Raw genomic sequence first — 23,192 nt, forward strand, 5'->3', positions numbered from 1 at the left:
GCTACATTCATCAATTCTAGCTAGCACGCTAGCTGTGTGCCAATCGGTAATGAACATGCCATAAGCTGATTAGAACGTTTTGGTATTTATTTTGGATTAGTACACATAGTTTCCCATATGTTCGAATATTTCGCCGACACAGTTCGCGCATACCAACCGTATACCGTATGCAAAAAGAAAAGATTATCTAAAGCTTTTTTATTCTTTATTTCACTTATTGTTTTTTCAAAAATACCGTCTAGCAAAAAAATATATTAAAAAACTAGTCCAGCCAGGCACGAAAAACACGCAAAACTGTAACTTCATTATTTTGGCGATAAAGCCAACAAATGGGCCTCAAAAAATGCGCTTAAGATTAAGGAGCACAAATGCACCGTTGAAATGTAGAGAAAAAAAGATTATTTGATTACTTTGAAGTAACAAGAATATAATACCATACAAAACAATACATTGGGATAAACTTTTGTTGCGTAGATTCGTACCATGCTCGATTGTTTTTATAATATTTTTTTTCCTAGAAAGAATTTCCTTTTTCGTTTTTCCTAGAAGGATTTCCAATTTTTGAAACGTTTTGAAAATGAAATAAAGAAGAAAAACCAAAGCTATAAATATGCTATTATTTTTTGACTTAGTTGTTGGATGAAAAACGCCACTGATACTAAATGTGGGGTACATTACTATCATTAAATTAACTGACAATCTAAGAATTAAATAGAACACAGCAGTATTGAGCTTAAAGCCAAACCGTTACATCCATTCTAAACGCACAGTTTGTTCCTAAGGTTTTGTTAAGTAGCTACTAGCTTAAGCGACATATTAGCGACAAGTCTTACAAAAAGGTAGCGATCGAATCTACCCGAACCCTATACACCAAGGCAAACTCTATAGAAGCGCTCCCACCGTAGTATCATCATTTCGTAGTATTTTGCACATCGATGTCAGCTTGGCAAGGCGCGACAGGATATACGATGGCATCCTTTAAGCGACCGTTTCCAAATCTTCTAGATTGCGACTATAGCTGTAAAAGATTCCAAAAAGAAATTCGATTCAATGCATACGGGCATTGGAGGCGTGGAATCATGACGATTGATGGTCACACATGGCTTACCGGCTCACCGGGCGGCTATAGTTGGACATGGCCGAACCGGAGCGGTTTTTGTTGCTATCCGCATCATCGTTCGAGTCAGCACCGGAGTGATAGAGCTGATCCAGATAGTCCGACGTCAGGTACGCGTTGAGATCACTCTCCTCGTCCTCCATCGGCCCGTACGTCTGTATATCGTCCACGCTTTCCTGCGAGTCCACCATACTCAGCCACTGGCTGTTATGATTACGAAATTTCTCCACCTGAAATAGTATCGATACGAATCGTCGTCGTCAGCTGTATGCTGGAGCGGAAAATCATCGTACAAAGGAGATACCGTGATGCGGGACGCCCACTCGCTGTCAGTAATTGCGATAATATCCAGACAGAGATCGCAAACCTTCCGTATCTCAGCGTTTTTGTCGTGCATCAGATCGATCAGGTAGGCGGGCGATTCCGTCTCCTTGATCATGTAGCAGCGCGTGCTTTCGTGGCGCAGCACCTGCTGAAACACGAACACGATCTGCAGCACCATCTCGTCGTCCTCTTGCTTCGCCTTTAGCAGCTCGATCAGCGACAACATCACGTCCGCTTTGCAAAGCAGCATAGCGCACGATTCGTCCGTGGCGCACGTTCCTAGGAATACCACCATCTCTAGCACCAAATCGTCCTTGTATTTCGCTACGAAAGAAGGTAAAATAGATTACATTTGACATTCTATCAGAAGCCTCAGAGAAGAGCCACAAAAGCAAACGAAACTCGAAAGTTCAAGCGTGCAGCGTGTTCTTTCACCTGGGACTAGCATATTCCTGATCAATGGTATCAGATTGAAGTTGTGCATGATCTGCGAGTAGTCCAGATCGGCAAGCGCCAGGTTGCCCAGAATGCCGAGACACTCAACGGTAAACTCTTCGTCACCACACTCAATCAGTATTTTGGCTAAATCGCCGACAAAGTCCTACCAAGAGAAAGGGAAAACGGATCAGTTAGTAGCGACTAGGCAGCTGAGTGCTACAGCTGTTGCTGCCTGTCAACCCTACCACAAAGTGCATCCGAAGCGTATCGTGCACGGAAATGTTCCGTATCATCTTCATGATCATCGTGTCCTGGCACTTGAACGCACGGGACATGAGATTGTGCAGCCGGTTGTTTTCGATCATCATCGCTGCGTTGCGCCGGTTAAGCGCTAGATTAGTGCCGAGCGCGATCAGATCTGGGTCGGAGCGCTGGTTCAGATTTAGCAGCAGCAGGTCCACGACGACCGGCACGCAGTCAGTGTACGTGAACATTGACTTGATTTTGTCGTCGAGACTCATGTGGTACAGAATTTTGGTCACGATGCCGTGATGCTTGTCGTCACTCAGAAACGTGACCAGCTTCGGCAGCAGACCGACCCGGATCATTTTCGCTCGCAGGCGCGCATCGAACGACAGGTTGAAGAGCAGCTTGAGCGTCATCTGCACCAGATCCTTTTGCGATTGCAGCAACCGTGGCAGCTTCTCGACGATGTTCAGCTCACACATCTCGTCCTTGTTGTCGCTCACGATCGCCAGCTTCTTCAGGAACGTCACGACCAGCACGAGTAGGTCGAAATTCTGCCGCTCTAGTGCCTTTAGCAGCATCCGCACGATGTGCTTCTTGCGCATCTTCTCCTCCAGCTTCACATTCTCGGCAATGTTGAGCAACAGGTAGAAGGCGACGCGCAGCAGCTGCTCTTGCTTCCGGGCGAACAGCTTAAACTGCTTGTTGATTTTGTCGTAGTCGTCCTTCTGTTTGCGCGGATCGGGCCGATCCGTCGCCGCCCCGCCCTCCGTGCTACCGGGTGTCTGTGGGGTCGAGGCAGCTCCGCCGCTCAGACCACTGAGACTATCGGTTGACGCGTTGCTACTGATGCCGCTGAGTGCGGCAACATTGCTACCGGTGCCACCAGCGCTTTCGTACGACAGTGCCTCGTGGTAACTGTTGTTCATCGAGTGCGCTTTAATGAGCGAAGCGCTCACGGCGGTGCTGCCGGGCAGCCCAACGCCAGCATGAAAGCTGCCCCAGTTGCCGGACTTTGGCCGTTGTTTCAGCTCGGGAATGCGCCGCCTCGGCGGTTCCATCTCCTTCGGCTTCTCCTGATCGATGATCGTATCCAGCTGCTCGCTGCTACTGCGCAAACCCGGTCCCACTTCCTTATCACGGTCGCGCCGCTCAGTCGTCCCCGCAGCCGTACCACTCTCCCCAGCGCACTGTTCGACGACAGCAGCCGAACCGCCACCCTTGCGCGCATCCAGATCGTGCTTCATTTGATCGTACCGCCGCAGCTCGTAATCGATCACATCCATGCAGAGCGAACCGATCTTGTAGTTCACGATCACCGAATGGAAGTTCGTGTACGTGGAGAAGCAGAAAAATATGTAGATGATATTGGTGGAGAGGTCCAGCGACCGGCGCCAATCTTCGCGCAACACTCGTGACAGTGCACTCAGAACGGCCTCTGCAAATGGATTCGTATTCATTAGCACACAACTAACGTGAGCGCATTTTGCTGCACATATACACCGATTGCATACCATTTTTCTCCAGCTCCTCGAGATTGTCCGGATCACGGGCAAGCTGCAGGATCAACCGTGAACCCTTCACCTTCTCCGACAAATCCTCGTACAGCAGCTCGATGTACTCGTCGATGTTTCGGATCGAGGCCTTCTCGGTCGCTTCCATCATTGGGCTTACCTTGCCGGACACACGGGACACCGAGCGCTGGCTACCCACCCCAACGCCGACGGATGACGACGCGGACGGCTCGACATTCTTTCGATTCTTCAGGTAGTAGATGATCTGCTCGATATCAGACAGCTGGGAGCGATGGATGAGGTCACACTTCTCCACCACCTCGCGTGCCAGCACCGCTGGGTCCGTTTTGGAGTTGAGTGACTTCAGCCGAATGATTCGCTGGCAATCCTAAAACGGAGAAGACAGACAGACAGACAGACAGAGACCTTGAGGACCTGCTCATTCAAGTAGCGAAGGTCGAAGGAGAGCGAAAGAGAGCCTAGCAGGCAGATTACCTTTTTGTCCTCTAGCATTGGGTCACCGGGTTCACCGAATACGGCAGCCTCCAGTTTGTAATTCACGATCAGCGCCTTTTCCGTAGGATGCGGCTCGATGGTACCTCCCTTCCAGCGCCTAATGGGTGCATGTGGCAGAGAGCAGTGCGTGCGATTCAACACAATCATTAACCAGGCAGTGACCCCCTCCACTCCCACTCGGCGTCAACTCCGCGGTGCGAAAAATCGATAGTCTCGGCTATTGCATTGCCAGCAGCGCGAAGGCGGATGCTATACATCATCTTCTTTCTGCTTTTGGGTGGCGCAAACGGTGTCCGACGGCCCCGTGAGCGTTTAACACAGTTCAACCCATTCCACCCCTCCCCATTAACGGGCTCCTTCATTTTAATCCATTTACGAGAGCGCACAGCTTTTGCGACAAACCAATGATACCTACTTTTTGATGTACTTTGCATCCTCGGACTGCATGCTGGTGCTGGTGGACCGTTGAAGTGCCGTCACAACGTAATAAATGTAGTGCACGGTAAATAGGAACAATGTAAGTCCAGCGATTAAATGGAAAAGGCTAGCCAACAGCATGCAGCACTGCACACCACCCCGTTCCACTAACGCGCGACAAGGATGTTTGGATTGGCCAATCACATTCACCAAGGCAACAGCAAAGCATAAACACCGAAACATAAAATCCTCCTCGGCAGCAAAATATTCGCCCATACAATTTGGCTGCTGGGGCTTAGCGACCGTGCACACTTCGAGTTTATATGCGCTCCGTGCTGTCCCCCGCGCGGCTTCGTGTGGCATAACATACTAAACAACATTTATTTTCGTCCGTACTATTCGCGTGCGGTTTTCGAGTGCGACCAGCTGGATTCGCTGGTGATGCTCGCGGTTTTTGTGTTGGGGGAATTTCGGTGCCCGAATCCAAAGCCTTGTCCTGTTTGGTAAATACGACCTTCACGACCAATGCGCGTTGGCGGATAGCGCGTAGGTTGATCCAAACTAGCCAGGCGTGGGCAAATGTTCAGTTTCCGCTCGGTTCAGTTTCACCGTGCACCGTGTAGTGCTACCGTTACAGTTTCTAAGCAGCCATCAAACAGTTGTTGTTAAGTTATAACGTAAGATTGGCCAAGATCATCTAACAGTGCTAACGAGCAAAAGCAACTACAACAAGGGCAGCAGCAAGGAACGGAACTGAAACTTCCAATCTGCCCGTTCCGGATTCACCATTCACTTTCGGTTCCCTTCAACCGTCGCCCATTCAACCCACGCCGTAACCGTTGTAGCAGTAGCGTCAACTTTGAGCAAAAACCCCAACGATGGTAAGTGGCACACTGGGCGGCATCACCGAGGGCGCGAGGCGCCAATAGCCGCCCACCCTCAGAAGGGATGGATAAGAGGCTCAGTATAAATGAGGGCAATGAGAGCCCGTAGCACAGCGACAGGCAAATCGATACGGAATTAATGCATTGAGCTGACATCGAAACACTCAAGTAGGTTTGTAGTACCACCCCAAAAGGGCACACTAAGCAGGCCAGGGGGCTACATTCGTCTCACATTTATCTTCGTTAATTCATCTTCATTTCATCGTAGCAACTGGCACCTTTGTTTACGATCCTGGGGGCGGGAGCGTGCGTTGACACGAAGCGAATGTGTGCGAGCCTCTCGCGACACCTTCTATATAGTACGGGAGCATTTCGGACAGCGTACAGATAGCGAGCGAATCAAATGTCAGGCCATCCAGGGTGGCATGACAAGAGTACCGCAATATTCGAATCGTTGCCTCAGTTCGTGGTAGACCCTCCACCGTACTGCGTTGCTTAATCCTGCCGTATCCTGACGTCAGTCTTGCTGTGCTCTAACAGCTGTTCACTCTCTCTCTCTCTCCGTCTTTTTTAAGCCTATCTTGAAGAAATATACCCAAAAACCGGGCGTAACAACTCGTCGTTGCACTGCTATGCAAAGCGAGCAAGCGAGCGCCACTAATACCAACCAGCAGCAACCAGAGACCAAGCAGCCCGGTACGGTAGGTGGTCGTGGGCGATCAAGTCAACCGAGTTTGGCCGAAGCGAAGAAGCAGGGCAAGAAAAGGATGAGCGCGAATCGGCGGCAAAGTGAGGAACCGGCGTTCCAGGATCAGCAGCTGCTGGACATCTACCAGAATGCGATCAGCTCGAGCGAAAGGCCACGGTTTGCGACGGGCGTCGTGTACGACGATCGATTCCTCCTGCACCGCTGCCTGTGGGATCCGAACTACCCCGAGTGCCCGGAACGGTACCTGGAGGTGATGAAGCGAATAGAGATCGAGCAACTGATCGACCGGTGCACGTTCGTACGGCCACGGCTGGCCACCGAGGAGGAGATACGGCTCAAGCATACGCAGCAGCACCTGGAAACGCTGAAAGCGACACGCGGCTCCCTAGATAAGGTGCAGCTAGAGGATCTAAGCTCGCACTACGACGCCATCTTCATCCATCCGGTAGGTAGTCTCCCCCACGGCTCTCTTGGCGGTCCGAGCAATGCACGTTCTTGTGGGATCATTGCAGGGATCGTACGAGACAAGCCTGCTGTCGGTGGGTAGCACGATGGCACTCGTCGAAGCCGTTTGCAAGGGCGAGATCCAGAACGGAATGGCCATAGTACGGCCACCCGGCCATCACGCCATGACCGCCGAGTTCAACGGGTATTGCTTCTTCAACAACGTCGCGATTGCCGCCCAGCACGCGCTCGATAAGCTCGGATTCAGCCGGATCCTCATCGTCGATTGGGATGTGCACCACGGGCAGGGCACGCAGCGGATGTTCTACTCCGATCCGAGGTACATCAGGGTGGCATGATACCAAGTCCTCATCACGCAAAGACACTCTTTCTCTCTCTTTCTCTTTCTTTCTGTCTTTCTCTCTCTCTCTCCCACCCACACACGCACACAGGGTGCTGTACTTCTCCATCCACCGCTACGAGCACGGTACCTTTTGGCCCAACCTGCGCGAATCAGACTTCGACTTTGTCGGCTCTGGTAAGGGCGAGGGCTTCAACTTCAATGTCCCCCTGAACGCTATCGGAATGGAAAATGCGGACTACCTCGCCATCTGGCACCAGCTACTATTACCGGTCGCTACCGAGGTAATTCATTCGCCTTGGTCTAATTCCAGACGCTCCGTGCAAGAGGAAATGGAGCCCGGTGGAAGAATGGGCCCCTTCTGTAGGCCTGAGCTCTACTGGTAGAGCAATACTAATGCGTCATCTAATTTCTTTCCACTCTCCGTTATCTCTGCCTCTAACCACCGCTATCCGGCACGCGCCAGTTCAATCCGGAGCTGATAATCGTATCTGCCGGCTACGATGCCGCATTCGGCTGCCCAGAGGTTGGTTTCTATTTGGTTTTCATTTTTATTGTTTCCCTCTTCTGTTTATTCCCCCTCGTCGCGAACACCAACCACAGTTCGTTCCGGAACTAGTTATCGTATCGGCCGGTTATGATTCTGCGATGGGCGATGAAAAGGTACATTGCGCTGTTTGTCTCCCCAAAAAACAAAAAAAAAATCTACTCTACAAATCTATCATAAATGCAACCACCGCCTTCCTTATGGAACTAACATGAGCATCATCGCATCAATCCGTTGGAAGCAGCAGCGAGCGCATCGATCGCCCCATTCTGTTTGGTTGGATTTTCATTTTGTCGCATGTTCACTTTCATTCAACCGGGAGTGCAAGAGTAATTCTTTGCCCAACGTAATACACACAAACCGCACCATTCATGCACCGTAACCCTGCGCAATGGCCATTCATCGTTTTTCGTATAATCCTTCTAACTGGTTCTGTGAACGCTACGGAATTGCTAGACTGTTTTGTGGATTTTAAAACTGTTTTCCATTTTTTTGCCGGTCCGGTAGGGCATGATGAACATAACGCCTGCATTCTACGCACACCTGCTAAGCCCGCTGCTGTCGCTGGCACAGGGCCGGGTAGCGGTGGTACTGGAGGGGGGCTACTGCCTGGAATCGCTGGCCGAGGCAAGCATGCACACTCTCAAAACGCTGCTCGGCGATCCGTGCTCCAAGCTGGCCGACCCGCTGACGGCACCGTGCGCGAGCATCCGCGAAACGATACTGAACTGCATCGCCAGCCATCGAAGCTACTGGAAGAGCCTGCAGCTAAACGAGCTGTACAAGTAAGCCTCTCGTCGCCGACGACCGGTCACACACCACACCAATTGACCCCACGCCATTCTTTCGCCCGCAGTGTGGAGGATTACAACAATGTAACCCCGCAAGAAAACTTCCACAAGCTGCCCGAGTACAGGTTCGAACCGGAACCGCCACGATCCAGTGAGGCTCGCTACGAAACGCGTAACTGCTATCCGGTGCAGTCGGTAGACGAGCGGAAGCGAATCCACGACCGGCTGGTACAGTTGCGTCTGGCAACGGATCTAAGCTACCCGGCCGAACGGCTTTGCTACGTATACGATGAGGCTATGCTCGAGCACCAAAACATCAGCGATGCGCTACATCCGGAATGTCCGGCCCGTATAGCGAACATATATCAGCGGCTCGTAGACGACTACCAGTTGGCGAAACGGATGAAGCGGGTCGCGACCATGCCGGCAACGGTGGACGAACTGTGCCTCGCGCACGATCGCGAGCACGTGGAGCGGATGCACGCGATCGGCGAGCACTCGGCTGAGCTGAAAGCGCTGGCAGAATCGTACAATTCCGTCTACCTGCATCCGAGCACGTTCACTAGCGCTGCGATGGCCGCCGGCTCGGTGGTTCAGGTTGTTCACGAGGTGATGAGTGGGTGTAGCCGCGCCGGACTGTGCATCGTGCGGCCACCGGGCCATCACGCCGAACCGAACGAACCGCATGGGTTCTGTATCTTCAACAATGTGGCTGTCGCAGCCCGGGTCGCACTCGAGCAGCACCATCTGAAACGGGTGCTGATTGTCGACTGGGACGTGCACCATGGCAATGGGACGCAGCACATCTTTGAGGAGGATCCCCGCGTGCTGTACATCTCGGTGCACCGCTACGATAACGGAACGTTCTTCCCGCGCGGTACCGACGGGAACTATACGATGGTCGGTCATGGCAAGGGGGCCGGGTTCACCGTGAACGTACCCTGGAACCACAAGTCGATGGGCGACCTAGAGTATATGGCCGCCTTCACCTCGGTCATCCTGCCCATCGCGTACGAGTTCGACCCGGAGCTGGTGCTGGTATCGGCCGGGTTCGATGCGGCAATCGGTGACCCGCTCGGCGGTTGCCGCGTCACACCGGAAGCGTACGGTTACTTCACGCAGTGGCTCTCGTCATTGGCCGGCGGGCGCATCATCGTCTGCCTCGAAGGCGGCTACAACGTGAACACGATCTCGCACGCAATGGCCATGTGCGCGAAGGCGCTGCTCGGCGATCCGTTGCCAATGCTGCAAGCGATCACACCCCAACACCAGTCGGCCACGGTGACGGCTTCGTGCTATGAAACGCTACGGAATGTCATTGCGGTGCAGAGCAAGCACTGGAGTGCGTTATGTTTCGGCAACCAGAAGCTGCCAAACTTCAGCAGCAGCTTCGAGCTTAGCGCTATGCTGAAGAATGTCACCCTAAGCGAGCGGAGCGGTGGCGGCGGCGACGGCGGTGGCGACGGAGCGAACCCACTACCCTCGACAGCAGCTGGTTCCAGTGGCTCAGGAGATGGCCCTTCCGGGACGGCGAGCACGTCCACATCGAAGCAGACGCTTACCGAGTTTCTCCGAGAAAACATGCAGGTAGGCCCAGTGGTCTCATCCAAGCACAGTACCGGTATATCTTTACCTTCTTCCTCTCGTTGTAGGCACTTGAAAACGAAGAAATGTTTGCCATCGTCCCCAAGCAGGACTGTCCCCATTTGAAGCTGCTGCAATCTGAGACGATCCCTGCTAGTGAGTGTCGGATAGAGTGGCATTTTCGAAGAGAACCCCTTACCTTACCGGCTGCCCTTCCTCTTTTAATCGTTCCAGCATTTTTAAATCACCTCACCGCACCCTGCACCAACTGCGGTTCGCGGTCCGAGAACTGGATGTGCCTGATCTGCTATGGCATCTACTGCGGACGGTACGTCGGTCAGCACATGGTACAGCACAGTACCGACACGCCCCACCACCCGATCGCCATCAGCTTTAGTGATCTGTCCGTATGGTGTTACGGTTGCGACAGCTACATCGACAATGTGGCGCTCCATCCCTACAAAACGCTAGTCCATATGGCCAAGTTCGGCGAACCGTTTCACTGGTCGTACGGCAGCAACGTGTCGCTGGAGGTGGTACGAACAGACGGCGGCGCAGGGGACGCACAGGGTCAGCCATCGCGCTCAACCGATTGATATTCGAACACCTCCAGGATACTGTTCCGTGTGCTTGTGCTAATTTTATTGAAGCACATGCTGATCGCTTACTTCAAGTAGGGCTAGAGGTGCCAAGTGTTAATAATACACATTCCCGTTTATTCTGCTGCTATCTGAAGCTACACGCGTTTTGGCAGCAGTTGTAACCAATGATCGAGGCGTGTGTTTGCATGTTACTCCTAGTTAAAACCATGTTGTGTCACCTTACCTTATCGAGTTACTGTGCTCAGATGTATTACAAATAATTAAATGAAAAAAAGAGAAGGAAAACAACGATCCAAATGCAAATAGAACTTAACAGATTGTTAGGGAAAAAGCACACTACTCACTGCGAAACTAAAACAAGCACAGTAACAGTAACAATCCAGGGCGCCCGCAGGATTAACTAAAGAGCAATAAATCGTATCCTAATCCAATTCAATCATGAGAACAATTCACCGACACCAGAAGTTGGGAGAAATCGTCGAGAGTCGTCGTGTGCCGTATGCTGGAGCGAACGTTTTACTGTCCCCTTTCTCGCCCAGACACTTTTGCGAGACAATACGATAGCGTGCGGTTTCGATTTTGCTCGCCTGATTCGTTGATCGTTATTTAACGGGCCAGCTGATGAGTTGCTATCCAAATGGTGTTATTCCAAACGCAAAAATGTTCAAATTGAGAATAACAAAACGGACACAATTAGTTAACACATCGGTCGAGCGGTGAGCTGGCCATTTACCTGGGACGAACCCACCATAGGTTGAGCAGAAAATCGGTCGCCGTCAAGACGGAGGCACCGAAAAAGAGACCCATGAATCCGCCGAGCGCGACTAAGGCAAGGGTGAATGGAAAATTATGGCAGCGTTGCGTAGTGATGAGGTGGACCTACTTGAGGGTGTTCACTTACTAAAGAGATCCATCTCCGTCTTGGCGATGTTGCGCACGAACCGCTCGTATGGCAACGACAACAGTCGCACCGTCACGCGACCCTCCTGTTCCTCTTCCGGGAAGTAACTGGAAATGTGTTCAGTAGAGGGAGAGAGAAATGAAGAGCTAGTCCGCCTGCTAACCGGGGGTGAGGGGTTCGGCCACACTCACTCTTCCGACTTGTGAATGACGAAAAACTCCGGTTCGACGCAGGACGCCAGGCATGGGCACCGCTTGCGTGCCTGCGCTATCTCGACCGAGTGTTTGGTCAGACAGGCGAGCCCATCGAAAGAGCACTCCCTGGCCTGCCGCTCTGCTGGATCGCGCGGCATCAGGTGGTGCGTACAGTTGCAGTAGTGGCGCTGGGTCCGGGCGAAACACTCTACAGCACAGGCTGAGAAGCTGTAGTAGCTGTACAGCTGCGCCCCTGCAATTCACCATCGGGAGAAGTAGAACACATGGACACCGCTGGCTGGCGGAATCGCAATCCAAAATCGCTTACCTCGATTCGGGGGCAGTTCCAGCGGAAAGCGACAGTTGCGCCGCTCGACCGACAGCTCGGCCACCGCGTCCCGGTTCTCGATCTCGAGCACGCGCACCACCACCTCCTTGCGCATGCCCCACAGGATGGTTTCGCGCATGGTACGATCGATGTAGGCGTGCGGCACTCCGTACTCATCGTGGAGGTACAGCTGTACGTCCTCCAGCACACGGAACTCCAGCCGACCGGGGCCCGTTTGCCGGTTGCTGACCAGAAGCGGCCCCGTGGCCAACGCCGGTGGACCCGCACCAACACCGCCGGTCAGCCTGTTGCGCACGTTCACGCCATAGCAGCGACCGAACTCGGTATCGAGCGGGCGGAACAGCTGGCAACAGTCGACCGGCTGGTGCTGCCAATGGCAGTCCGTTAGCAGTTCCTCGCAGGACGCCCGGTAACGGTGCACTAGGTCACCGAAGCTGCCCAGTACGCTGCAGTTGATCGCTCCCGACAGGCACTCTTCGCAGGAGTAGCACGTCCCACCATAAAAGGCAATATCCATCACCAGGCTGTCCAACAGGGGATTTCGGTCAATCCCGAAATGACTAAAGGAAGTGGAAGAGAGAGAGAGACAGAGGGAGGGAGAGAGAGAGAGAGAGAGAGAGAGAGAGAGAGAGAAGCACATCTTCCAAACCAAGAGACGTTGCCTAATCCCGTTCCATTACCGTTCGGTTAGCTCGGCGATGGTTTCACTGTTGACCACCTGGCACAGTGTTACTGCTGGAAAGGTAGTGTTCCATTGCAGGCTACTCACAGATTTGGGCGTGAAGAGGGGGCGGTTCATAGTTATATACGGGGAGCGTTTCGAACATCAGCCACCTAGGGATGGCCTCCGATCTACTCACTGTGCCGAGTCGATGTAGAAGGTGAGTGGATTGTACAGGTAGTTGGATACGAGGTTCCTGATCGACCCGTACATCATACAGTTCAAACCGATCATCACGCCCAACCAATGCACTCTGGAATGGGTGTGGCAGCCGTAGGCCGCAAGATGAAAGTTTCAAATACCCTGGCGGGGGGGGCCGATAGTCGATACGGTACCTTCTAAACCATCGATCGAATGTTAGGATTTGCATCTGTGTCGCGTTCGGAATATTTCCGGGAGCACGCCGTCACACGCCGTCACAAGCCGTCAGTCACGCCAACGATTGAAACCGAACTATACTGTGAGCAAAATCAAACGTACGCCAACCCTACCTGCGTGTGTGGAGCAATATGATTGAGAGGAGCTGATGATAGAAAGCAGCCGATAAGCTTATGCCAAAGAGACAAAGCATTCTTCGCCACACGTTACCGGGTGTACGAGCTCTTTGATTCCATATCCGATACTAAACCATTAGTAGGCCGTTAATATAGCTGTAGCTATTGAATACACCACCACTACCACCCACGAAGGGGGCCAATATCTAGCGACTAACAATGGACCAATTAACGGCAGTAATGAGGCTGCGGGAAGGAAAAAAAATCATTATTATAGGGGTTTATGGTATTTATTTGCTTTGCTTGTTGAGCTCGCCGACCACGTGGCTTAATGTAGTTAATTCAAAGTATTCGTACTGTTAAAATACGAAGCGCAGGAAGGCGAAACAGCAGTCTACCGGCTCTCTCTCTCTCTCTCTCTCTCTCTCTCTCTCTCTCTCTCTCTCTCTCTCTCTCTCTCTAAAATCAGAAGTCAGAAGAAGAATCGGAAATCAGAAGATGCTGGAGTGTTATTTTGCAAGTGGCAAAAAGTGAAACACGCAAGAGACACAGGAGGAGAAAGACACATGTGGTGTGCATGTGGTGTGAGCCGCGGTTGTGCGTGGGCCTCGGGATTGCCGCGTTCTTGGTGCTAAAACGTTTTGCCCAGGTTTTGCGCCCGCCGGAACGGGTTCCAGCTGCCAGAGGTGAAACTGCTGAGACGGGGTTTGCCGAGCTTGGTGCGGTGCGACTTGCTCGCTTGCTTGCTGGTGGTACCGGTGGGCGACGGTGCACTGTCGGACGAGATGCCGGAGGAAGAGCTGCCCGAGAGCGTGGATATCGAGCCCTGGCTGCAGTGGTTCGCTGAGGCGATAGGCTGCGCGATTGGAATATGCAAGATAAGACCGCAAAACAATTAGTCAATTAGCCCTTCCCTTCTCAAACGCTCGGCTTGTCCGACGCTTACGTTCTGATAGTTGCGATCCATCGGTGTGATGACCTTCAGCTCGATGCTGGAGCCACAGTTGTGGATCAGCTTCTGCATCTGCTGCATTGTGTACCACTTGACGTCGACCCCGCACAGTTCGACGATGAAGTCACCCTCCTTGATGCCGCCGAGCTGCGTGCGGCACGGAAGAGACCAGTTAATGCACGGTTTACGTTTTGCCCATCTGCTTTTGGCCCGTCTGCTGTCTACTTACGTCCGCCAGGGAGTTGAGCTCAACCGACGCGATCATGACCGGCGTATCGCCCCGGATGCTGAAGCCGAAGCTGGCCGTCTCTTGCTCCTCGTTCGTCGAGGAGGCTGCGTCGGCCTGCAGCAGCTGCATCTCGGACCCCCGCTGGACGCCGTCCCGGTCCCGCTCGGACACGTGGCAAACATCCTTCAGGCAGACCCGGCACGCCCGGCTATCGTTGTAGTAGTTGGTCTTGCTGGCACACTCCCCACAGCAGCGACCACCACCACCACCACCACTACTGTGCTGGCTGGTGTGGTTGGAGTAGCTGCTACCCCCACTCCCACTGCCATAGCTGCTCGATTGTGTCCTGTCGTCGGTGCGACCGAGTACACGCCGCCGTTCGACCGTGCCACCGCCACGGCCACCGAGCACGATCGTGTTGCTGCCCTTCTGCAGCCGTATACTGCGCGGTGCCGTCCAGTGGCGCCGTGCCGAGAAGATGGCGATCGGGCCGAGCCGCCGGAACGGGTCCTCGATCTTGTGCGCGGTAAAGTCCGGGCTGGTGAGCGTGATCGTGAACTTGGAGCACGCGCTCAGCATCACCACGGGCAGCAGATCAAAGTCCGGATCGTGCCCGAGCTCGAGATCGAGCAGGTCGCCGGTTGCGTCGCGATCGGTTCGTGGCCGTGGACCGGCCGCCTGGCGGTGGCGGTGACGCGCCCGCTCCAGCGCCAACCGTGAACGCTCGTGGGCCCGGTTCAGCACCTTCGTCAAGGCCAGCTTGTTCTTCAGCTCGCGGCACATGCGCTGCAACCGCTGGGCCTCCTCGTGGCTGTACAGTGACTCGCGCAGGTGTGCCCTCCGGACCGTCTCCACGTCCAGCCCCGGCTCGTGTAGCAGTGACAGCTCGTCGAAGATGAACGTGTCGTCGCCATGGCGTGCTCCGTGATGTTTGTTGTCACGTCCGGACAGGCGTACGGCTTTAGCCGTATGGTAGTGAGCGAGTGCTGCGGTAAAAAGAGGGCGGAGGAAAGCAGCGGATAAACGTGGAGTGTAAGGCGGTTTCTAGGCGGGGGGCAAGCGACAAGTATGACAAGAGGAAGCACGTACCTTTGTAGTACTCCGACTTGAGCGGTACCAGGCCAGCCCAGCACTCCGGTAGGTACGTGTGGGCATCGTTGCTCAGCAGTATCCGGTGGATTTCCTGATACTCTAACGCCACCTGTGTCGCTTCACCGGCCAGATCCCTCTGGATCTGTGCGTGCCCCTTCTGCTCGTTCTCTTCCTCGTCCTCGTCTTCTTCCTCCACCTGATGATGGTGCTGCTCGTCCGTCGACGAACTCTTGGGGTTGCCAGTGAGCTGGAGCAGCAGCTTTTCGTACAAACACTCGCGCGCCTGGGCCAGCATGAGCGCTACCAGCACCTCCAGCACCTAGAGCAGAGGAGCATAAAAGCATGAGCACAAGCGAGAGCAACGGAGACAAATGGGCGGTGACGGACGTACGCACCTGTGGCTTCAGATCCATTGACGGTGCGTTCGTGAACGTGTCGAAGATGTGCCGGAACACACCGGCCGCCCGCAGAAAATTGTCGACCGCCGCATCGAGCCCCTTCTCCAGCGAACGGTCCTGCTTGGCGCCGATCTGCGTGTAGATGGCACCCAGGTTAAACAGGATGCAGGCCTTCTCGAACGCCACGGTACGCTGGCACGATGGTACACCTGCCATGCCATGGGAAGTAGAAGCGCAGAGAGCACAGTGCAGTGGTTAACGGGGGGGGAGGTGAATGTGGGTGTGTAATCCGGTGACCTTACCCGTCAGTGAGTCATACCACTCGAAGTACACGCCCAGGCTGCGATCGGAGGGAAAGAAGCGCCGCTCGACGTAGTACAGCAGGTTGTAGTAGCGGAACAGCAGCGATACGCCCAGCATATCGCGGGTCGGCGTTTTGGCCGCCTGTCTCGTGTCCGTAATGTCGGCGATGGCATCCTCGTACGTTTGCGAGTTTTCACTGTAGTGCTCCAGGATAAAGTCCGAGAACGCCTCCATGAAGTTCATCTCCTTCGTCTCCTTCAGCCCGAGTGGTATCATCGGAATGACGTAGTCTAGCCTGTACGCAGTGATGGTGATTGTGAGGGATCCATAAAAAAAAAGAAACAGTCAAATAAATAGAGAATGGCCGACAATTACAGTTGTGCTGTGTACAGTGCGTGACGCGAATTTACTGGCTTACCCTTCACTCTGGTAGATCTCGACCGACGAGTTCAGCTCGGACAGCTGCTCCTTCAGCAGCTGCAGGTTGGAGTTGACGAAGCTCAGCTCGAGCGCAACCGTATCTTTCAGCTTCTTGTTGGTGGTCGCTTTGTACAGGTTCTCGGCGCCGGCCCGCAGCCGCAGCTCCTTGTTGATTTCCTGGTTCAGCTTGCAGCGCTTGGTCTGCAGCTTGCTGCGGCAGGTGGCCGCCCGCGGATCCGAACCCTAATCAAAAAAAAACGGAAGCAGAAAGCAGAAGGTCAACAAACGACGAGCCGGCGCGAGAGGAGCTTCTGTTGCTTCTGTTTTTGCCTGCGGCATGGTTTCGACAGTGCCGGACAGAGAGATGACCTGACCTACTATATACACTACCGTTAGGTAGCCGTCGTTGCACAGCACTGGAGTGGCTTGCTGGAACTCTTCGGTATCCACCCTTCATCTCCACCATTTCTCAGCAACCCCCTCCCGTGTACCTCGCCGCTCTCTACCCAGATACACAACAACAGACCTACTTCTTACGAGCAGCTCACCTGTTGCTCTCGCAGAATAGACGCAAATTACCTCAGCCACTAGAGAGCAATAGAGAGTTATCTCAGCGGATTGGGCGGCACCGGTACAGGACGGACGGAAGTGTTACGTCTCGGCATTAGGTCGGCCGGGAGTCACACCGCGGAGAAGTAGGTAACTGGCTCGGGAGGCGCGCCTCGATTCGATCATCGCGCGGACGCTGGCACACTTGGCACGGCAAGCTTTGAAATCCCCGTTAGAAGGTGGTCTTTACCATCATGCAGCGGCTCGAGGGAGCTGATGTGATGCTGGCCGGCCGCAGCGCTCATTATGCTCGTATACTCGATGACTACATGAAACATCGCGTAACATGCGCGTGTGTGTGTGTGTGTGTGTGTGTGTGACGCCAAGCCAGGCCAGGCCCTTCACCGGAACAAACCCCCCTCTCCGGTACCCCCCATCGATCGGTGGCTATGAGATGATGACCCAATTCAAAACCGGAGCAACCCGGGGCCTGGAATACTGGATTGTGATCCACCGCCCCCCCCCCCCCCCCCCCCCCCCCCCGTGGACAGTCAGTTTTGTGTAATTTGTGTTGCCGCGTTTTCTGGAACAACCGGGAGGAACTGGTTTGATACGCGTTTGGCGCGTTGACGTAAGCGGGAGGCTGCGTCCGGCGGCGGCGGCGGTGGCGGCGGCCCCTGGGTAGGACGGACGGCGGAATGGCATTCCGTCGCTCGCGATGGTGGATACTTTCTCTCTAATGCTGGACCACAGAGAACTCCTTTCTCCGGACCACCCCCCCCCCCGGTTCTCATCACACCGAGTTACAGATCAAATGTAAGGCAACAGGCCACGAGAGCATAACCGGTGATCGGAGCAGCAGCAGCACAGTTACAGGACCGACCACTTTCGGTAGCCAACTAAAGCTTGGAACACCTTAAAGTTTGGCCGCATAAAACAGGACACAGCTCTGGCCAGAAATGAGCTAAACACATGGAAAACGGTGTCGGTTTTGTAGGTATTTTATGTAGCTGTCGATAAAAAGTAGGGATAAAATTATTGTGAATCGTTTGGAATTGGAATATTGGAAGTAACTTCTTGTGCCAGTTTTTGCCACCATTTGTACATGTTAGCTGGATTTTTTTTCTTTTTTTTTATCTCTTTTTTCTTTTTTTTTCCTAAGTTTTAGCTTCATTACAGCCCAATATTGTTCGATTGGGAGAAATTGTGGGCAATTTTTTAATGATTTTTGGTATGAAAACAATGTTATAGTCACGATACCAACCTATGACCTTCGTAAGTCTGGCCAAAACTTAACAGGACCTTTGTGAGACCTAACAAAAGGTAGAATGACCTTTTCCAGGCATTCTTCTTTGTACGAAAACGGTCGTTCATGGACCCTCCCGTCATGAAAACTTTCGTTTTCAAGCCACAACTACAGATTGCTTGCCAAGTTGAGCAGTTTACGAGCAATTTGCTCTGCGTAAAATAAACTAAAACCTTCCAAAATCGTATTCCCTCTATGATTGCTAAAGTGAAATTTGCCTCGCGGATTTTTTTTTTAAATCAGTTTTACGTGAGTTTCATCAATTCCACATGGTGCAAGTTCCGTCAACAATTGGTTGGTACGGCTTCCTTGCACGGATTTTTAGCAATCAAGCGTTGTTCTATGGAACTGTTTGGCTTTTTTTCTGACTTGATACCATCTCAAACCATCCGACAAAACTATTTGTCGAACTCTGATTGCACCTGGCGTAACTTTTTAGGCCAAATTACACTTTCAGAGATTCCAGGATCGTTGAAAACTGTTTGCTTACGTTTTATCCACAGAATTGGGCATACGTTACGCTTCTTTCGTCTGTTTTTATTATGCCCGATTAAACGCAACGAGACCCCAAGTAACGTTTGAATATGGCATTTCGAGCTTTGGTTGAAATTGTCGGGGATTTTTCGCTAGTCAAATCGCGAGTTTTCACAGAGAGTGTGCAGATGTTTTTCTTTTCGCCTTTCGTGTTCCATCGGCGATAACTTTTGAAGTAATGATCGATCGGTTTTAACCATTTTTTTATCCCTAATAGAGAAGACTATTAACCCTTTAAAGCGACACCCAAAGCAAGTAGCAAAGCGACCACTAGGAGCGCTGCAGTGAGTAGAAGAGTGCGCGGCCAAATATTAAGGTGTATTCCAAGCTCTAGCCTGGGTTAGGGATTGTGCCTTAGACTGTAGGTCAGCCACCGGGCAGCCACCGGGCAGCCTCCGGTCGTTCGTCGGCGTGTTCTCGTTTTTGTTACTGCCGGATCGTCGCGGTTTCGCGGTCACCTTGCAGTCGAGGTAAGATGGTACATGGGAAAAAATCACCGCAAACATGCAGATCACGCAAGGGAAACAGGGGAGGGGAGGGGGGGGGGGTGGCTTTAGAATCAGCCAGCCAGCCAGCCAGCCTGCTCTCATGTTCGCGCAGCGGGCGAACTGAGCTGATCGCGAGCGCAATCGCGAGGCAATCCGCAACGTATTGTTTGCTCGAACAACAATCGCTACTCACTGGAGGTGCACTACTTCGCAGAACAGAGCGCGTTAGGGGTTAGGAAATGGGTAACCCAGAACCTTGAGGGACAGGAAACGACACGGGGGGGTGTAACTATCTGGTTATGGGCCCTATTGCGTGTGTCTTGTCTTGAAAACAAGACTGCTTTACAGCTAATGAAAAAACTCAGCAGTCATTTTTTGAATTAGTGAATGAACCGGTAATTTTTTTGAGTCCGAATACACAACAGTTCCTAATACGACCATAAAAATAAACTAACACCACCAAAAACCAACATCGTTAGCTATCATTGGTGACTTTGACGAAACGGAAAAAAATCAACCGAAACTCTACTGAGGTGCTTATTCTGTAACTTTCGATTACGATGGCCTCAGGCGTTCGATGATTCATGCGAATTTCGAAACGTTTCGAAAACAATAAACAATTCAAAATGACAGTTTGAAGTAAAAAAAACTGTGAATTAACTTGTTTTTTTCGGTATAAAAACGACTTAACCTTTGTAATAATAGTATACGATTAGCAGAAAGAAATTATTGATGCACAATCAGGACGCTATAACTGTTTTTCAGATGCTCGATGCTCGATGTAAACAGAACGCCAGCTGTCGACCACAAAAATGCACTCGACATGCAGGCGATCGTGAACACCAAATGAACACAAAATGAACCAAATGAATCGAACGCCTGAGGCCATCGTAATCGAAAGTTACAGAATAAGCACCTGAGTCTCACTTTTCCAGTCGTGTACCTTTTGGTACCAGACTGCGAGTCTGTGAAATGAGACTCAAGTTAGAGATGCTTGTTGCGATTTCTGCAGCTAAACAAACAAATCCAAACGGTTTCTTGAACTTAGCGAGCAAACGTGTAGAAACAGTTTTTTTTCCTGAATTTTTAGATTTATTATTTATTTGGCTCTGCTTGGCGAGTGTCCCTGATAACTGTTATCACCGGAGAAGAGGTGTCCAAATCCAGCTAGGTTTTATTTGCAAATAAAAAAAAAAGGATAAATTTGATCACAGTGGACTTCACTCTAGTCGCCAGTTGAGCTGTGTCGTTTTTGGTACCCATTTTTTTTATTTTCGTCGCAGTTGCCATTGATATTTCATTCATGGTTCATACAGTTCATGCTGAGTTTTTTCACCAGTTTCGGGCACCAGCAAGAGCAGTCTTGTTTTCAAGACAAGACACACGCAATAGGGCCCTATATAACAATATAGCTCTTACCTTAAGCTGCAAGTCCTGCAGGAAGCCCATCGCGAGACCGAGATCACAACACAACCGGTGAAATGGTGTCCCGGCGGGGGGGGTCTCCGGTAAGAACCACTGGAACACACACGACGGGGTGAATCCCCGTAATAGTTCTTCGGGGGGTTAATCACACCGGCTACACGGGATGCTGTATCAGGAGAACAGACGCAGATCGAGAAGGTTAGCCAGCTGGGCACAAAACCGACCACTAATCAGCAGCAGCAGCAGCAGCAGCAGCAGCAGCAGCAGCAGCAGCAGCAGCAGTTTGTTGACTCGCGGTACCTGGGTGTCGGTTTTTTTTTTTCGGGGGGGCGGTTGAAAAGTTGAAACACGATTGAACTAACTGTGTGAGTTCGGTTGATCGGGTTCGGAAGTCCTTTTACATTTGTGAACACCAAAACACCAGCAGTACTAGCGGCACCAGCACCACCAGCACTAGCAGCAGCAGAAGGGTTGATACGGGGGGAAGAAATCCCAGAATGGTGTTGTAGGGTTGGCGCCCGGAAATCTGAAGGGTGTATGACGGGGTGATGGACCCCATCGGCATTTCTCATCCACCGTTCCCAGCTCGGAAAGGCAGTCGCGGGGTGTAACCGACTGGTACACCACCACCACCACCACCACCACACCCCAAAACACTCTCTTTCTCTTCCTCCCTCGGTTATGCCTCGTATGCTCAGCCGCGCGTGACCGACCGAGCGAAACGGAAATCATGGAACCAGAACCACCTGCTTGCCTGCTGGTGCCGGTGCTGGGTTGCGAACGTGCCACAGGTTCGATGATGAGTTTCCTTTTTGCTTCCCCGGCGCACTGCGTGTTCGCTTAAGATCCACACGTTCGTGATTTTCCCGACTTGCGCAGGGGTGGGCAATTGAAAAGGGTATGGGTAACAACAGGAACAACTAAAAATATGATCAGCACCTGCGCTTCAGGGTTTTCCTTTCCTTCCTGGCGCGAACAGGAAACGCGAAAACGCGGACCACAAGCTTCCAAGGATCAAAAGGGACACGATGGAGGGTTGTAACACTCCCTTCCCCCCGTCGCTTCCACCCCTCTTTCAGGTACACACTTACGCACCGAGAGACACAAGTGCGCGCGCCCGCGCTCGCGCCCGCGCGCTCACTAAACACACAACGCTTTTATCACCGGACGCAGATACCGGGATGCCAGTGCTCTAGCAGCAGCAGCAGCAGCAACACCGAAAGCACCGCACGTGACGACCGATCGCATTGGAGTTCCGCGAACAAATGCCGCGATCGTCTAGCGGTGAGCGTGCACCAACCGCGCGGCACGGTGCACGGCGCACGGCACGGCACGGTATGCGGGGCGGCGGCGTGTTCCCAGATGAGCATAATATCCCGCCCAGCAGCGGCAGCGGCATAATACGGAGCCCGTGGGTTTGAGATGTGAAGTAGCATAACAGCCGCAGCCGCAGCAGCAACGACGACAACAAAATACACACCAAGCCGGAAAAAAAGGGTGAAGGAGAGAGAGGGGAGAGGGAACGAGCCGCCACGCCACGCCACGGGAAAGCCCGAAAGAGGAAAGGAGCAAACGAGGCGAACGTAATCGGGAAGAGGTGAGTGAGCCCACTGGACGGGGAATGAGGACGGACCTATGGTAGCAGCGCATGTGTTGTGTGCCGCCTTGCCCCTTTGTTGCCAACAAAGAAACAACGCGCGCGCGCGCGCGCGCGATGCGCAGTCTAACGGTGCGAACGTCAGGTCAGGGGCAGACGACAAGGGAAGAAAGTGCGGATGAATGCGGGGTGAGCAAGCAAACGAGATCTTGCAGCAGCGGCACTATTGGGGACGGCGGTTCCCTGCCAAGGGCACGACGGAACGAACATCGCGCCAATCAACACAGACACCGAAGGGGTGGCGATGGTAGCGGGCGGACGCAGCGCAGAGCGCAGAAGAAGACTTGGGGGGGGGGGGGGGGGGTCTATAATAAGGGCAAAAAGCAACGGGAATGCTGGCTGTATGTAGCGGTGCTTGCGAGCTTCTACGGACGAACGAGAAGCAGAATAAGATGTTTAGGAAATAGGCGCACGAAAGAGAAAGATACACAGAGAGAGAGAGAGAGAGAGAGAGAGAGAGAGAGAGAGAGAGAGAGACGAGCCGAGAGCGAAACCATAAGGGAAAACTAAGCGATCTCCACTCCGCTCCGCGCCATCATCACCGACCGGTCCGAAGGGGGAAAGGAGGGGGACGGTCCAACCCCGGACGGACCCGGTTGATTAAATGCGGACAAACCACACCATAGATACCACACCATTTAGATATTTAAAAGTATATTCTGTATTCTATATATGTATTCTTATAT

General features: G+C 52.6%; 4 protein-coding genes across 10 annotated transcripts; 1 reads left to right on the forward strand and 3 right to left on the reverse strand.

The window, feature by feature from the left end:
• Positions 1-73: 73 nt before the first annotated feature.
• LOC126579889 (kinesin-associated protein 3) lies at positions 74-4,772 on the reverse strand. Its single transcript, XM_050243590.1, has 8 exons — positions 4,571-4,772; positions 4,135-4,252; positions 3,640-4,027; positions 2,125-3,563; positions 1,877-2,042; positions 1,422-1,765; positions 1,109-1,347; positions 74-1,018 (listed from the first exon to the last, which is right to left on the reverse strand). The coding sequence occupies exons 1-8, from the start codon at positions 4,711-4,713 to the stop codon at positions 979-981; spliced, it is 2,877 nt and encodes a 958-aa protein (XP_050099547.1). The 5' UTR covers positions 4,714-4,772; the 3' UTR covers positions 74-978.
• A 165-nt stretch (positions 4,773-4,937) lies between these two features.
• Positions 4,938-10,930, forward strand: LOC126579892 (histone deacetylase 6). Of its 4 annotated transcripts, none has more exons than XM_050243594.1 (9): positions 4,938-5,453; positions 6,032-6,610; positions 6,678-6,949; positions 7,062-7,254; positions 7,437-7,496; positions 8,025-8,302; positions 8,374-9,895; positions 9,961-10,048; positions 10,127-10,930. In XM_050243594.1, the coding sequence occupies exons 1-9, from the start codon at positions 5,451-5,453 to the stop codon at positions 10,486-10,488; spliced, it is 3,357 nt and encodes a 1,118-aa protein (XP_050099551.1). In that variant the 5' UTR covers positions 4,938-5,450; the 3' UTR covers positions 10,489-10,930. The 4 variants fall into 4 exon arrangements, with proteins under 4 accessions (XP_050099551.1, XP_050099549.1, XP_050099550.1 ...); XM_050243592.1 differs by lacking the exon at positions 4,938-5,453 and adding an exon at positions 5,820-5,925; XM_050243593.1 differs by lacking the exons at positions 4,938-5,453; positions 7,437-7,496 and adding exons at positions 5,847-5,925; positions 7,574-7,633.
• A 149-nt stretch (positions 10,931-11,079) lies between these two features.
• LOC126579729 (sodium channel protein Nach) lies at positions 11,080-12,737 on the reverse strand. The gene is made up of 6 exons (XM_050243278.1): positions 12,619-12,737; positions 11,918-12,498; positions 11,587-11,842; positions 11,396-11,502; positions 11,228-11,318; positions 11,080-11,112 (listed from the first exon to the last, which is right to left on the reverse strand). The coding sequence occupies exons 1-6, from the start codon at positions 12,735-12,737 to the stop codon at positions 11,097-11,099; spliced, it is 1,170 nt and encodes a 389-aa protein (XP_050099235.1). The 3' UTR covers positions 11,080-11,096.
• Positions 12,738-13,434: 697 nt separating this feature from the next.
• Positions 13,435-22,760, reverse strand: LOC126579893 (rhophilin-2). 4 transcript variants are annotated; one of them, XM_050243600.1, is made up of 9 exons: positions 22,330-22,760; positions 20,844-21,015; positions 16,546-16,790; positions 16,127-16,422; positions 15,822-16,033; positions 15,424-15,745; positions 14,335-15,320; positions 14,100-14,252; positions 13,435-14,009 (listed from the first exon to the last, which is right to left on the reverse strand). In XM_050243600.1, the coding sequence occupies exons 2-9, from the start codon at positions 20,871-20,873 to the stop codon at positions 13,785-13,787; spliced, it is 2,469 nt and encodes an 822-aa protein (XP_050099557.1). In that variant the 5' UTR covers positions 20,874-21,015; positions 22,330-22,760; the 3' UTR covers positions 13,435-13,784. The 4 variants fall into 4 exon arrangements, with proteins under 4 accessions (XP_050099557.1, XP_050099556.1, XP_050099554.1 ...); XM_050243599.1 differs by having other exon boundaries at positions 21,945-22,760; XM_050243597.1 differs by having other exon boundaries at positions 21,789-22,760.
• Between the last annotated feature and the right edge of the window lie 432 nt (positions 22,761-23,192).

Source organism: Anopheles aquasalis, chromosome Y (genome assembly GCF_943734665.1).
Source record: "Anopheles aquasalis chromosome Y, idAnoAquaMG_Q_19, whole genome shotgun sequence".
Lineage (NCBI taxonomy): Eukaryota > Metazoa > Arthropoda > Insecta > Diptera > Culicidae > Anopheles > Anopheles aquasalis.